This window comes from Pongo pygmaeus, chromosome 6 (assembly GCF_028885625.2).
Source record: "Pongo pygmaeus isolate AG05252 chromosome 6, NHGRI_mPonPyg2-v2.0_pri, whole genome shotgun sequence".
NCBI classification, from domain to species: Eukaryota; Metazoa; Chordata; class Mammalia; order Primates; family Hominidae; genus Pongo; species Pongo pygmaeus.
In genome coordinates this window covers 54,674,133-54,687,143 of record NC_072379.2, presented here as the reverse complement: position 1 = coordinate 54,687,143, position 13,011 = coordinate 54,674,133, and the positions used below count along the sequence as shown (strand labels likewise).

Here is a 13,011-nt window from a genome sequence, read left to right as displayed (position 1 = left end):
ATTTTTTCACAAACAGCACATGCTCAGCTTCAGTATATATTGCAATATCTAAGAGAGTAAGAACTATTCCCTGTTAGATTGTTCTTTCACAAAATTATCTTTTCTAAGGTTGTGAAATACCTATTTTACATGAATTTCAGATTCAGATTATCGTTTGATATTAAAATCCTTGAAACTTTGAATAGTATTGCTTTGAATTTATAGATTACTTTGAGGGAAACTGACATCTACATAGTACTGAGGTTTCACTCACATTAAAAACATGATGCCTTTTCCATTTATGTAAAGATCATTTTTGTGCCCTTTGATTTAGTTTTACAGTTGCCTTTTTACTGTTTTTGAGGCTCCTTATAGGTGATTTATATACTTTTTAAAAACTGTTGGGAATGTACGTTTTTCTATTACACTCGTTAATTTCCAGTGCATAGGAGAGCTCTTTTATCTAGACCTATTGAAGTATTTTATTTGATCTAAAAGGGCTTTATTTTATTTTCTAAAGGAGATGATCACATTATTTCACAGACTATATCTTCAACTTTTGAAGATATCATATTGCATACCGCATTCTTGAGGCTGAGACTTCCAGAAAAATGCCAAGTAGAAGTATTAATGTGGGTATCCCTGTCTTGCTCCATGTATTAATGGAACCATCATTCAATATGATACTTGCTCTAAATGTTTGGTAAAAATCTTTTATTGAGTTAAAAATGTTCCCTTTCTAATCTTGTTATAACTTTAAAGATAGTGTTTTAAATACTATTTTTAAGAAATCAGCTTTATAATCAGGAAGAACTGAAAAAATGATCATAGGTTTTAGGAAAATTCTGCAATGTTTTAACAATAATGCCTAATTGTTGAGCTTCCTTTATGAGGCAGAGTACTTAATATTTTTGATACTTTATTCCTAACCATCAGGGCACTTCTACAAAGCGGAATATTTTTCACCATTTTAAAAAAATGAGGAAGTCTTCGCTCAGAGACTCGAGTAATTTATCATAGGTCACAATATCTAGTAAGCAATTAGGCAGGGATTTATAGCCACTGTATCTAGCTCCAAAGCCCACAATCCTCCCACATGTTCCATTTTTAATTCAGTAAGATATTAGGCCAAGTCTTTCAACAGGCACTGGAGGAAAAGATAACAAATGTGCCCTGGGTTTATGGGATAATTGATAACTATACCCAAAGTATGTCTATCTTAGTGTCAATTCTAAAGGAGATTTCAAAGTAAAAAGTCATACAGACCTGTTTTTGCCTTTAATGGCTGTATCTTTTTAAATGAATGGCTTACATCAAGGAAAAAAAGAAAAAAGCAAAGACAACCAAGTTGAGCAGGTCAGTAAACACAGATTCAAAAACAACTGAAGATGGTGCACGCCCATAGTCCCAGCTACACAGCAGCCTGTGATAGCAGGACCACTTGAGCCCAGGAGTTCGAGGCTGCAGTGAGCTATGATCTCACCATTGCACTCCAGCCTGGGTGATAGACTGAGATTTCCATGTCTTAAAAAATTTTTTTAAAGCAAAACCAAAAACATCTGAAGAGCTAAAATGTTGGGCTAAAAGAAGCAACAAACATTTCAAATGGTTAGAAGTAGAGATTTACCGTTAGGTTAAAATAATCAAAGGCATACAAATAGGATGTGAATAACTATAGTCTCTGTGAAAAAGACCTAGTGGTTTAAACCAAAAGCTAACTTTGTGTAACAAGGTTGCCAAGTACATTGAATACAATTTCAGTATACATGAATATCATTGTTATTAGCAAAAGGTTTATAGTACCACTCTCCATATCTAGAAATACACATTTAGTTGTAATCTTTATATTTAAATTGGCTATAACCCAGTGAAGATGCAAATCACTACTAGGATCTCATCAGGCTCAGGATGGAGAAAATTTCAGAGGCAACGGGGAACTCCAAGGCGTTCCATATTGGTTAGATTACTCCTGGGAAACAGGAAGTCCATAAAACAATGCATGACTCGTGGCCTCCACCTCATCAGAATTGGAACAGTCACCACTAAAAACTCATCCTTACATCTTTTGGGGAACCTAAGAGTTCCTATCCCTACTTACCGCCACTCCTGTCTTATAGAGGAGGTAATGCACTGTCTGTGTAACATCAGCAGCGTGCATTAAGTTATGGTAAGGATTTTTGTGTTTGCTGTATCCCACTTCCAGGGCCTCCACAAATGAGACAAGTGCAGAAATGGGGATCTGAAAGAGAGCAGTAAGGTTAATTAACTAGTGACTTCACTGCTTTCAATGGAGACACAAAAGTCTAAGGCACCAGGACTGCTTTTTCTCTGAAGGCATAACACATGAGGAAATTGGAACTTACACAGTTAATAAAAATTACTGACAAAATTATCAGATAATTTGAAAATCTAACAGGAAGTCCTTGGTTGAGGAATAGCCTGCCTTGTAAATTTTTCTTTGTTGCTCATTTCAGAATCCCTGAGAAATGACATCTAATCATTTTAAGATACTCAGTTTTAGTAACATGTAAAGCAGTAATTTTTAATACACACATAGAAAACTGAGTTGTTGGTGACTATGTTAATTTTCTGTATTTCCTTGTCCTCCTCTACTCTTAAATATCCTTCCCCTCTAACCCTAAGGGAAAAAAAGATGCTACACAGGACACCAAACAATGTTGTAAATAACACTGAGGAATTCAAAAATAATACTAATAATTAGTACCCGTTTGTGGAATCATTCACTATTTGTAATGTAATATCAGTAGAATGAAATCTTCCAAATTCTAAGTCACTAACTATAAATTGCCAAGTAACAAACATAAGAATACAGCCTGTTCCTGTTCCCATATATAACAGACTATCACATTTTGGTTTTGAGTTTTGTTTTTGCTTGGTTTTGGGTTTCGATTTTGTTTTGTTTTTCTTATGTGTCCAACGTATATAACCACTCCTTTCAAAGGGCATTGTTTTCAGGTAGTTTATATTTGTTTTGCCATAATTTTATAACTTAAGATTTTTGTGCACTTTGTTTTCCTACAAATAAATGAGATATGCTGCATAGTACGTATTCATTTATTTCTCAACGAATAAAATACTTCAGCCTTTATTTGCAACTACCAGTCACTCAGAATATTTCCAATTAGATTAATTGTTTTTTCATCTGAAATATGTATAATATACATGCCTTCCTTTTCTATGTAACAGCGAAGAACATTGCAAAATGCATGTACATAATAAGGGCATCCAGAAAACAGTCATTGTATTAGTTTTCTGGATCCATTCCATGGTTCAGGGTAAATTATACAATATAAGGCTAGGGGAAAAGGAGAGGATGTGTCTTCCTGAGGATTAACAATTACATTTGTGAAAAAAAAAATAAGGAAATTCTAAGTTAATGCTCCTGAGATTCCATAATCTGTTCTCCCTTGGTCGTATTCTTCCATTTTACCATTTGTGGATTTTTAAAAATTAAAATACAATCTTTAAGAGGTCAGAGATGAATTCACTACCATTTTTAAAAATAAAGATCCAATGAACCTGGGCTCGTTGGGTTGTTTTACAGAGATCTAACAGTTGCTGAAAGGGCTGTGTGTGTGTGCACAGGAACTTTGTTCCAAGGAAAGTCTCCAGCATCCTCTCCAGCATCCACAAGATTTTCATACAGATTTCCAATGCGAAGACAAATTAAGGACCTAAGGACCACGGCCATGAAGTATTTGTAGTCATGTAAAGACATATTTCCTCAGTGGGAGGGGCTTCAAGATGGCTAACTATAGGCATCTGGTACTCACCTCCTCCACAAAAAAGAACCAAACTAGCAAGTAGATAATCACATTTCAAATAGATTATCCAACACTAGAATTCAACAGAGAAGTAAGAGGAAACACCTAAAGCAAGGAAGGAGAGGGAATCAAGGCATGGATTGGCTGGAATCCTGGAGAGGCTATCTCTCCAGAGAAAATAAAGGTAAGTGAGTGATGGCTAGCAGTCCACATTCCCACCTTGGACTCCTGTATCCTAGCCACCAGAAAGCCCCTAAACCCTGGCAGACCCTGAGACTAAGACAGAGAGCTGCCTGGAGATCACATGAAGACATTGGTCCATACAGGGAGCTCATGCTGGGTCCCACACATCTCCTAACCCCCTAACCAGCTACAGTAAGGCAACATATTGAGAGCCTGGCCCCCACCAAACTGCCTACTACCTGGGGGCTCAATAGTCCTTGTATCTCCATATCTCTGGAGCCCCATTGACATTCTCTGCCTGCAGCCACCACTGTGGCTGGCTGTTGCCTCCAGGGATGAAGTATGAACCATCAGCAAAGACTGCACTGCCCCCAGGAACAAACCCACCATGCATGTTCATGCACCCTAAGGACAAAACCCCCCACCTGCAGCAGCTTCCATGGAGGGCTGCTGCAGCCATGACCAAAGCACAAGTGAAGTGCATGCTCCCCAGCCACCTGTATACAGCTGCTGCCACTGAAAGCAACAATACCCTCCACAGTAGCAGGGCTGCAGATCCAACAGGCCCAGCTCCACACCTTCCAGTGCCTCAACACACCATCTGGGGGCCTGAGGATAGCCCAGTCCAGTCCACCACTATTGGGAACTGAGTACTCCTCTCAAGCACCTGAGGTCAGGCCCACTCAAACTGATGCTCCCATCACAGCTGGCACCCACCTGCACATGCCACCTGTGAGCTTGGAGACTGGCCCACCTAGCCTGTTGTAGCCACCTCTATAATGCTTGGAACTGAGGGGTTAGTCTCACCACTGCTACTTCCAATGCTCATGCCATGCCTACTGTTTAGGGGACTGAGAAGCCCCCAATCGACTTGGCCCACTGCTGCTACCACTGGCTCCTGAGCAAGCCACCTGGAAGCCCAAGAATCAGGCCTCTTGAACCTGCTAACACCAGTGCAAGTGTAGAACTCCCTGGGGCCCAAGGCATGGGACAGGCATGCTTGGCCCACCACTGCCACTACTGGGGCCCAAGGTCAGGCCCAACTGGCATCCCATCTCCAGTGAAACATCACAACAGCCTCCACTAACAATTACACTCTAAGCTACTGAAGAAATCACGTACACTGCTGACACGGTTTACAGCCAAAGGAATCATACAAAGACTGCACTACTACACACAGCCAGAATTAAAGCCAAAGTTCTCTACTCAACCAACATCATAGATACGTCTTCAGGAAAAAGTCTTCCCATGTGAAAGCAAATTTTAAAAATAGAAATAAGTGACTGTTAAACAAGATGCACAGATATTGACATAAGGACACAAGAAACATTTATAAAGCAAGGAAATATGACACTTCCAAACGATCGTACTAATTACCCAGCAAGAGACCCCAATCAAAGTGAAATTTATGAAGTCTTGGATAAATAATTCAAATTATTGATTCTAAAGAAGCTCAGCGATATACAAGAGAATACATAAAAGTAACACAAAGAAATCAAGAAAACAATTCAGGATATTAATGATAAATTTACCAAAGAGATAGCTATCATACAAATTAGCAAAGAGAAATTATGGAATAGAAGAATTCATTTAATGAAATACAAAATACATTTCAAACCTTCAACAGTAGACTAGACCAAGCAAGAAGAAAAAAGTTCAGAACTAGAAGACAGGTCTTCACAAAAAATTCAGTCTGGCAAAAATAAAGAAAAAAGAATAAACAAAGCCATGTGGTGAATGGGCCACCATTAAACAACCAAATATTTGCATTTTTAGTGTCCCCAAAAGCAAAGAGGAAAGAAAAGAGTCAGAAAACCTATTTAACAAAATACTAGTGGAAAAATTCCCAAACGTAGCAAGAGACTTAGACACCCAGACACAGGAAGCTCAAAGATTCCCAAACAGATACAATTCAAAAAGATCTCCACAGCACATTAGAGCCAAACTGTCAAAATCAAAGACAAAAAATTCTAAAAACAGCAAGAGAAAAACATGTAGTCACTTATAAGGAAACCTTCACCAGATGAACAGAAAATATCTCATTAGAAACCCTACAGGCAAAAAGATAATGGGATAATAGATTCAAAGTCCTAAAAGAAAAAAAAGCCAACCAAGGATGCTATATTCAGCAAAGGTATGCTTCATTAATAAAGGAGAAATAAAGCCTTTCCCACACAAGCAAATGCAGAGGGAATTCCTTATTACTTGACCAGACCTACAGTGAATGCTTAAGGGAGTCTTACGCCTGGAAACAAAGAAACAACATCTACCATCATGAAAATGCAAAAGGAAAAAACTCACTGGTAAAGCAAATACACAAATGAGGAAGAGAAAAGACCTGAATGTTACCACTACAGAAAACCACCAAACCACAATTATAAATAATAAGAATGTAAGAAAGGACATACAACACAATCTGAAATTAATTAATAAAATGACTGGAATAAGTCCTCACATATCAATAGCAATTTTGAATGTAAATCAATTAAACTTCCCACTTAAAAGACAGACTAGCTAAATGGATTAAAAATAAATCCACGATCCAACTATATGTCACCTATAAGAAACTCTTTTCACCTGTAAAGACACACGTAGACTGAAAAGAAAAAGACATAAAAAGTATTCCATGCAAATGGAAATCAAAAGCAAGCAGGAGTAGCTATACTTATATCAGATAAAACAGACTTTAAGTCAAAAATGGCAAAAAAAGACAAAGAAAGTCATGGTATAATGAAAAGAGAATCAATTCAGCAAGAGGATATAACATTTCTAAACATACACACACCCAAAAGTGAAGCACCCAGATGTATAAAGCAAATATTACTAGACCTAAAGAAGAGATAGACTCTAATACAATAACAGTTTGAGACTTCAGCATTCTATCATAGCATCAAACAGAACACCTATACAGAAAATTAACAAAGTTGGATTTAAACTTCACATTAGACCAAATGGACCTAATAGACACAGAACATTTTATCCAACAGCTACAGAACACAAATTTTTCTCATCAACACAAAGAACATTTTCCAGCCTAGACCATATGTTAGGACACAAAATAAGTCTCAAAAAATTAAAAATCAAAATAATATCAAGTGTCTTCTCAGATCACAGTAAAATAAAACTAGAAATCAATAACAAGAGGAAATTTGGAAACTGTACAAATACATGGAAATTAAACATGTTCCCGATTCACCATTGGATTAAGAAAGAATCCAAGGAGAAAATAAAAACATTTTTAAAGCAAATGAAAATCTAAACATACCAAATGCTATGGAATACTGCAAAAGCAGTGCTAAAAGGGAAATTTTAGCAATAAGTGTGTACATCCAAAAAGTAGAAAAATTCCAAATAAACAACCTAACACTGCACCTCAATGAAAAAGAAAGCAATATCAAACCAAACTTAAATTAGTAAAAAAAAGAAATAATGAAGATCAGAGCAGAATTAAATTAAATAGAGACTAACAAAACAATGCAATGGAGCAATGAAATGAGAAAAGTTGTTTTTTTGAAAAGACAAACAAAATAACGAAATTGCTAGCTAGACTAACAAAGAAAAAAGAGAAGATCCAAATAAACAACATCAGAAGTGAAAAGGGAGATATTACAACTGATACCACAGAAATACAAAAGGTCATCAGAGACTATTATGAACAACTATGTACTAACAAACTGGAAAACTTAGAGGAAATGGATAAGTTCCTGGACACATACAACTTACCAAAATTGAATCATGAAGAAATTGAAAACCTGGACAGACCAATAACGAGTAATGAGTTTGAATCAGTAATACAAATTCTCCTGAAAAAGAGAAGTCTAGGACCAGATGGCTTCACTATCAAATTCCTCCAAACTTTCAAAGAAGGACTAACATCAGTTCTCCTCAAACTATTCCAAAAAATTGAGGGGCAATTTCTCCTTCTCCCTAACTAATTCTACAATGCCAGCATTTCCCTGATACCAAAACTGGACAAGGATGCAACAACAATAAAACGAAACTACAGGCCACTATCCTTGATGAACATAGATGAAAAATCCTCAACAAAATACTAGCAAACTGAATCCGCAGCACATCAAAAAGATTATACACCATGATTGAGTAGGATTTATCCCAGGGATACAAGGATAGTTCAACATATGCAAATCAATAAACGTGATACGTCACATATCAAGAGAATGAAAGACAAAAACCATATGATAGTCTCAATAGATGCAGAAAAACATTCAATAAAATTCAATATCCCTTCATGATAAAAACTCTCAACAAACTAGGAATTGAAAGAACATATATCAATATAATAAAGATCATATATAAAAACACACAGTTAACTTCATACTGAATGGGGACATTTTGAAAGGCTTTCCTCTAAGAACTGGAGCAATATGAATATCTCCACTTTTACCACTCCATTCAACATAGTACTTGAAGTCTTAGCCAGAGCAATCAGGCAAAGGAAAGATATAAAGGGCATCAAAATTGGAAAAGATTAAGTCAAATTTTCTCTCTTTGCAGGCAATATAATCTTATATCTAGAAAAAGCTAAAGACTCCACAAAAAAGGTCTTAGATCTGATGAATTCAGTAAAGTTGCAGGATACAAAATCAACATACAAAAATCAGTACCAGCTGGGCACAGTGGCTCACACCTGTAATCCTAGCATTTTGGGAGGCTGATTGCTTGAGGCCAGTAGTTCAAGATCAGCCTGGGCAACATAATGCAATCCTATCCCTATATTTAAAAAATAAAATAAAATAAAAGTTTAAAAAGTCAGTAGTGTTTCTATACGTGAACAATGAACTAGCCAAAAAAGGAAATCAAGAAAGCAATATCATTTATAATAGCTACCAAAAAAAAAATACCTAGGAATAAATTTACCCAAGGAGGCACAAGAACTCTCTAAGGAAAACTACACAACAATGATGAAAGAAATTGAAGAGGGCACAAATAAATGGAAAGATACCCCATGCTCATGGATCAGAAGAATTAATATTGTTAAAATGACCATGCTGCCCAAAGTAATTTACATATTTAATGCAATCCCTATCAAAATAACAATGTCATTTTTCACAGAAATAGAAAAAATATATAGGGAGCCCCTGAAGAGCCCAAATAGCCAAAGCAATGCTGAGCAAAAAGAACAAAGCTGGAGGCATCACACTACATAAATTCAAAATATGTTACAAGGCTATAGTAACCAAAACAGCATGGTATTATTATAAAAACAGACACACAGTTCAATGGAATAGAATAAGAAACCCATAAATAAATCCACATATTTGCAGCTAACTGATTTTTGACAAAGGCACCAAAAACTTACAGAAAGGACCCCTTCTTCAAGAAATAACTCTGGGAAAATTGAATATCCATATATAGAAGAATAAAACTAGACATCCGTCTCTCATCATATACAAAAATCAACTCAAAATGTATCACGGACTTAAACATAATACTCAAAACTATAAAACTACAAGAGAATAAAACACTTCAGGAAATTGGTCTAGGCAAAGATTTTATGGCTAAGACCTCAAAAACACAGGCAATAAAAACAAAAATAGACAAATGGGACTATATTAAACTAAAAATCTTCTGCACAGGAAACAACAGAGGGAAGAGACAACCTGTTAAATAGGAGAAGTATCTGCAAAATATTCATCTGACAAATGACTAATAGCCAAAATGTACAGGAAACTCAAACAACTTGTTAAAAATAACAAATAATCCCATTAAAAAGTGGGCAAAGATATAAATAGACATTTCTCAAATGAAGACATATAATGGACAATGGGTACATGAAAAAAGTGCTCATTACCACTAATCATCAGGGAAATGAAAATCAAAAGCACAATGAGATATCATCTTACCCCAGTAAGAATGGCTATTATGGTTAAAAAAAAAAAAAAAAAAAAAAAAAAAAAGATGCTGGTGAGGATGTAGAGAAAAGGGAACACTTCTACAATGTTGGTGGGAATGTAAATTAGTACAGTCACTATGGAAAACAGTGTTGGGATTTCTCAAATAAAAAAAAATTCTAAAAGTAGAACTACCATGCAATCCAGCAATCTCACTACTGGGTATTTATTAAAAAAAAAAAAAAAAAAGCAAGAAAGAAATCAGTGTATCAAAGAGATATCTGCACCCTCATGTTTATTGCAGTACTATTCACAATAGCTAAGATACAGAATCAAGCTAAGTGTCCACCAACGGATGAATGGATAAAGAAAACTTGGTATACAACCAGAATGGAATACTATTCAGCCATAAAAAGAATGAAATCATGTCATTTGCAGCAACATGGATAGAATTGGAAGTTATTACATTAAGTGAAATAATCCAAGCATGGAAAGACAAATAGCACATGTTCTCACTCACATGTGGGAACTAAAAAGGTTGATCTTACGCAGTTAGAGAGTAGAATGATAGATACTGGAGGCTGGGATGTGTGTGGGGGTATAGGAGGTTGGTGATAAAGAGGGATTGGTTAATGGGTACCAACATACAGTTAGATAGAAGGATTAAAGTCTAATATTCAGTAGCAGAGTAGGGTGACTACAGTTAACAAGAACGTATTGTGCATTTCAAAATAGCTAGAAGAGAGGACTTGAAATGTTCCCAACACATAGAAATGATAAATAATGCAGGTAATGGACACCCCAAAAACCCTGTCTTGATCATTACATAGTCTATGTGTGTAAAAAAATATCACATGTACCCTATAAATATATACAACATTTGTACCAATAAAAAAATAGATACCTCTCCAAATACACAGTCCCTAGGAGAAAATAAAGAACCACCTCTCCGGAGAAATCAATATGTTGTACAGAAAAAGACTTGTGTTTTCCAGAGGCTCATCCCTTTGATGAGGGAAGTCAGAGGAGCTTGATACCATAGATGTTGGCAGATGACTACATCAACTCCCTGAGGATCTGACCCCACCTCGAGAGTCTACAGTATTAGAAGGCTATAGGGAGGTGAACACTGGAAATGATTCAAGTTCTTTATGTAAAGTTGAAGAATTAATTTGAAGCATGAATGGCTGGGAAACACCAATGACCTGTCACAGATGATAAGTGATAGTATTTGTCTGAATGAGCCAAATGGTGGGAAAAAAAAAAGGTTTACAGAGACAGCAGATGCTCACTCTGTCTCCATTACTGCCCCTCTGACAGCGTTGGTCGATAGGACACAAAGTCATGTGGAAATGAGACCTTTGGGCAGAGCCTGAAAGGGAGCTTGGTTATTACAGGCTTTGGGTTGTGCTTCCAGGAAGACTGGAATCTAAATGGGTCTCTCCCGTCTCTCCCATGCCGCTGAGACCCACCAAGGGCGCAATCAAAATCACCCTCCACAGAGGAATTCACAGCAGTGGCTATCCGAAGAATGCTTCCTCAGTCGCCTGGAGCAGTTTTCATTCTGCATATTAAAAGAGTCTGAAACCAAAAGTCATATGAGGATAAACATATGCATGTAGTTTATTTATTTTTCTTTTTAAAGAGGTACTGACCTTGAAACGGCTGATCAGATCATAGCGTGTGAGTAGTTCATAGAAAATAAATTTCAGTGCATGATCCCCACTGGCCTCATTGAGGGAAAAGACGTCAAAGGACCACTTGTCCACATCCTGCAGGACAGGGTGGAGAGAAAGAACACATTAGCCCACAGTCACTTACACACCTACCAATCTCCTCACTTTCAAGTCTGCCTGCAGCCCTCACTGGAGATTTCACAGTGTGACACTCAAACAGACTTTCCACTCTCTAACTTTTTCCAATCTGGCTAGTCTACATAGTATCTACTGTTAAAAAAATTAAATAGTCTTATTACTAATAAAAATAGCCATAATTTATTGAGTACCTACTGTATGACAGGCATTATGGTTGATGATAAATATGTAAATTATCCTGAAAACAACTCTAAATTATAGATATTCGTCACATTTTATGGATAAGAAAACTGATAAATTACCTAATTTCCCTAACACCCAAGGTGCGTAAGCACTGGAGATACAGGCAGGGCCAGAACACAAACATAGGTTGGATGCCTAAGATCAGTTGCTTTCCATTAAGCCCTGCAGCTGCTACTGTTTAATTCACTACAGCCTATGGTGCTTCTCTTCTCTGAACTTCTTTCCAATCCCTTGACACTATCCAATGACTTCCTCTAAGTTTACAGTTAAGAATGTTAACTCATTCAGAAGTGTTCAGAAACATGCATGATGTAGAACACAAAACAATATGCCACATCAATCTAAACTGCTGAGCTGAAACCAAAAAGAAAGCATTCATTTCTTATGACAGAAAAATGCTACCATTTCTGGAGTCACTAGTCTGGGATCTTGTCCTCAAATCTGTTAGTCACTTTACTGAAAAAAAGTAAAAGGAAAAACTAAACTGAACACACACCTTATACACCATCCCTGAAGTTCAAAGTCTTTGCCTGTAAATAGCTACTCCAAAATATATGTAAATACAGTCTGTTGAGCTTTGGCTTATTGTAACCAACTTCTTGTGGATGTAGTAAACCAAGATTTGTTTAAGCAATGGTTAAAGCAACAGTCATTTGGTTTTTCACGGCACCAAGATCTCACTTCCCGTGGTTGAGTGAAGCATATTCACTTGAGCTTGACAGCAAGGATTCACATGAGACCACACTGCCTACAGGCAAGGTGTCAGATGGTACACTGGTAGAGACCTTGGTTCTCATGAGTGACTCTCACCCCAGCCCTCACTGAATTCCAACATAATCCATCCATCCCAATTTTGTTCCTGACCAAACATTCCAACTGTGAAATTCATCCCAAGGCCATCAAGGGTCTCCCTCCTGGAGGCTAATAAACTGTTTTCAGGGAAAACAGAATTGTATATAGGAAAATCAAACTTTTCCGGAGGGGTTTAAATTGAATTCCTCCAATTCACACTTAGTGGTAACCTCACTTAAGTCTTCAATAACTGCCCCTCCATTAAAATAACCAAAGAAATAGTGACAGGCACATTTCTGTGAGCACATTTTCTGTGCTAGGCACAGTGTGAGTGTTTACATGCATTTGCAAAACCTCGCAAGT

General features: G+C 36.8%; 1 protein-coding gene across 16 annotated transcripts in view; it reads right to left on the bottom strand.

The window, feature by feature from the left end:
* Positions 1–13,011, bottom strand: part of PDE1C (phosphodiesterase 1C) — a 573,061-nt gene that overhangs the window by 119,034 nt on the left and 441,016 nt on the right. For all 16 annotated transcript variants that reach the window (XM_054494175.2, XM_054494171.2, XM_054494172.1 and 13 more), the window contains 2 exons: positions 11,455–11,571; positions 2,078–2,218 (listed from right to left, as the gene is read on the bottom strand). In XM_054494175.2, the coding sequence (XP_054350150.1) occupies positions 2,078–2,218; positions 11,455–11,571 (258 nt within the window). The remainder of the gene's footprint in view (positions 1–2,077; positions 2,219–11,454; positions 11,572–13,011) is intronic.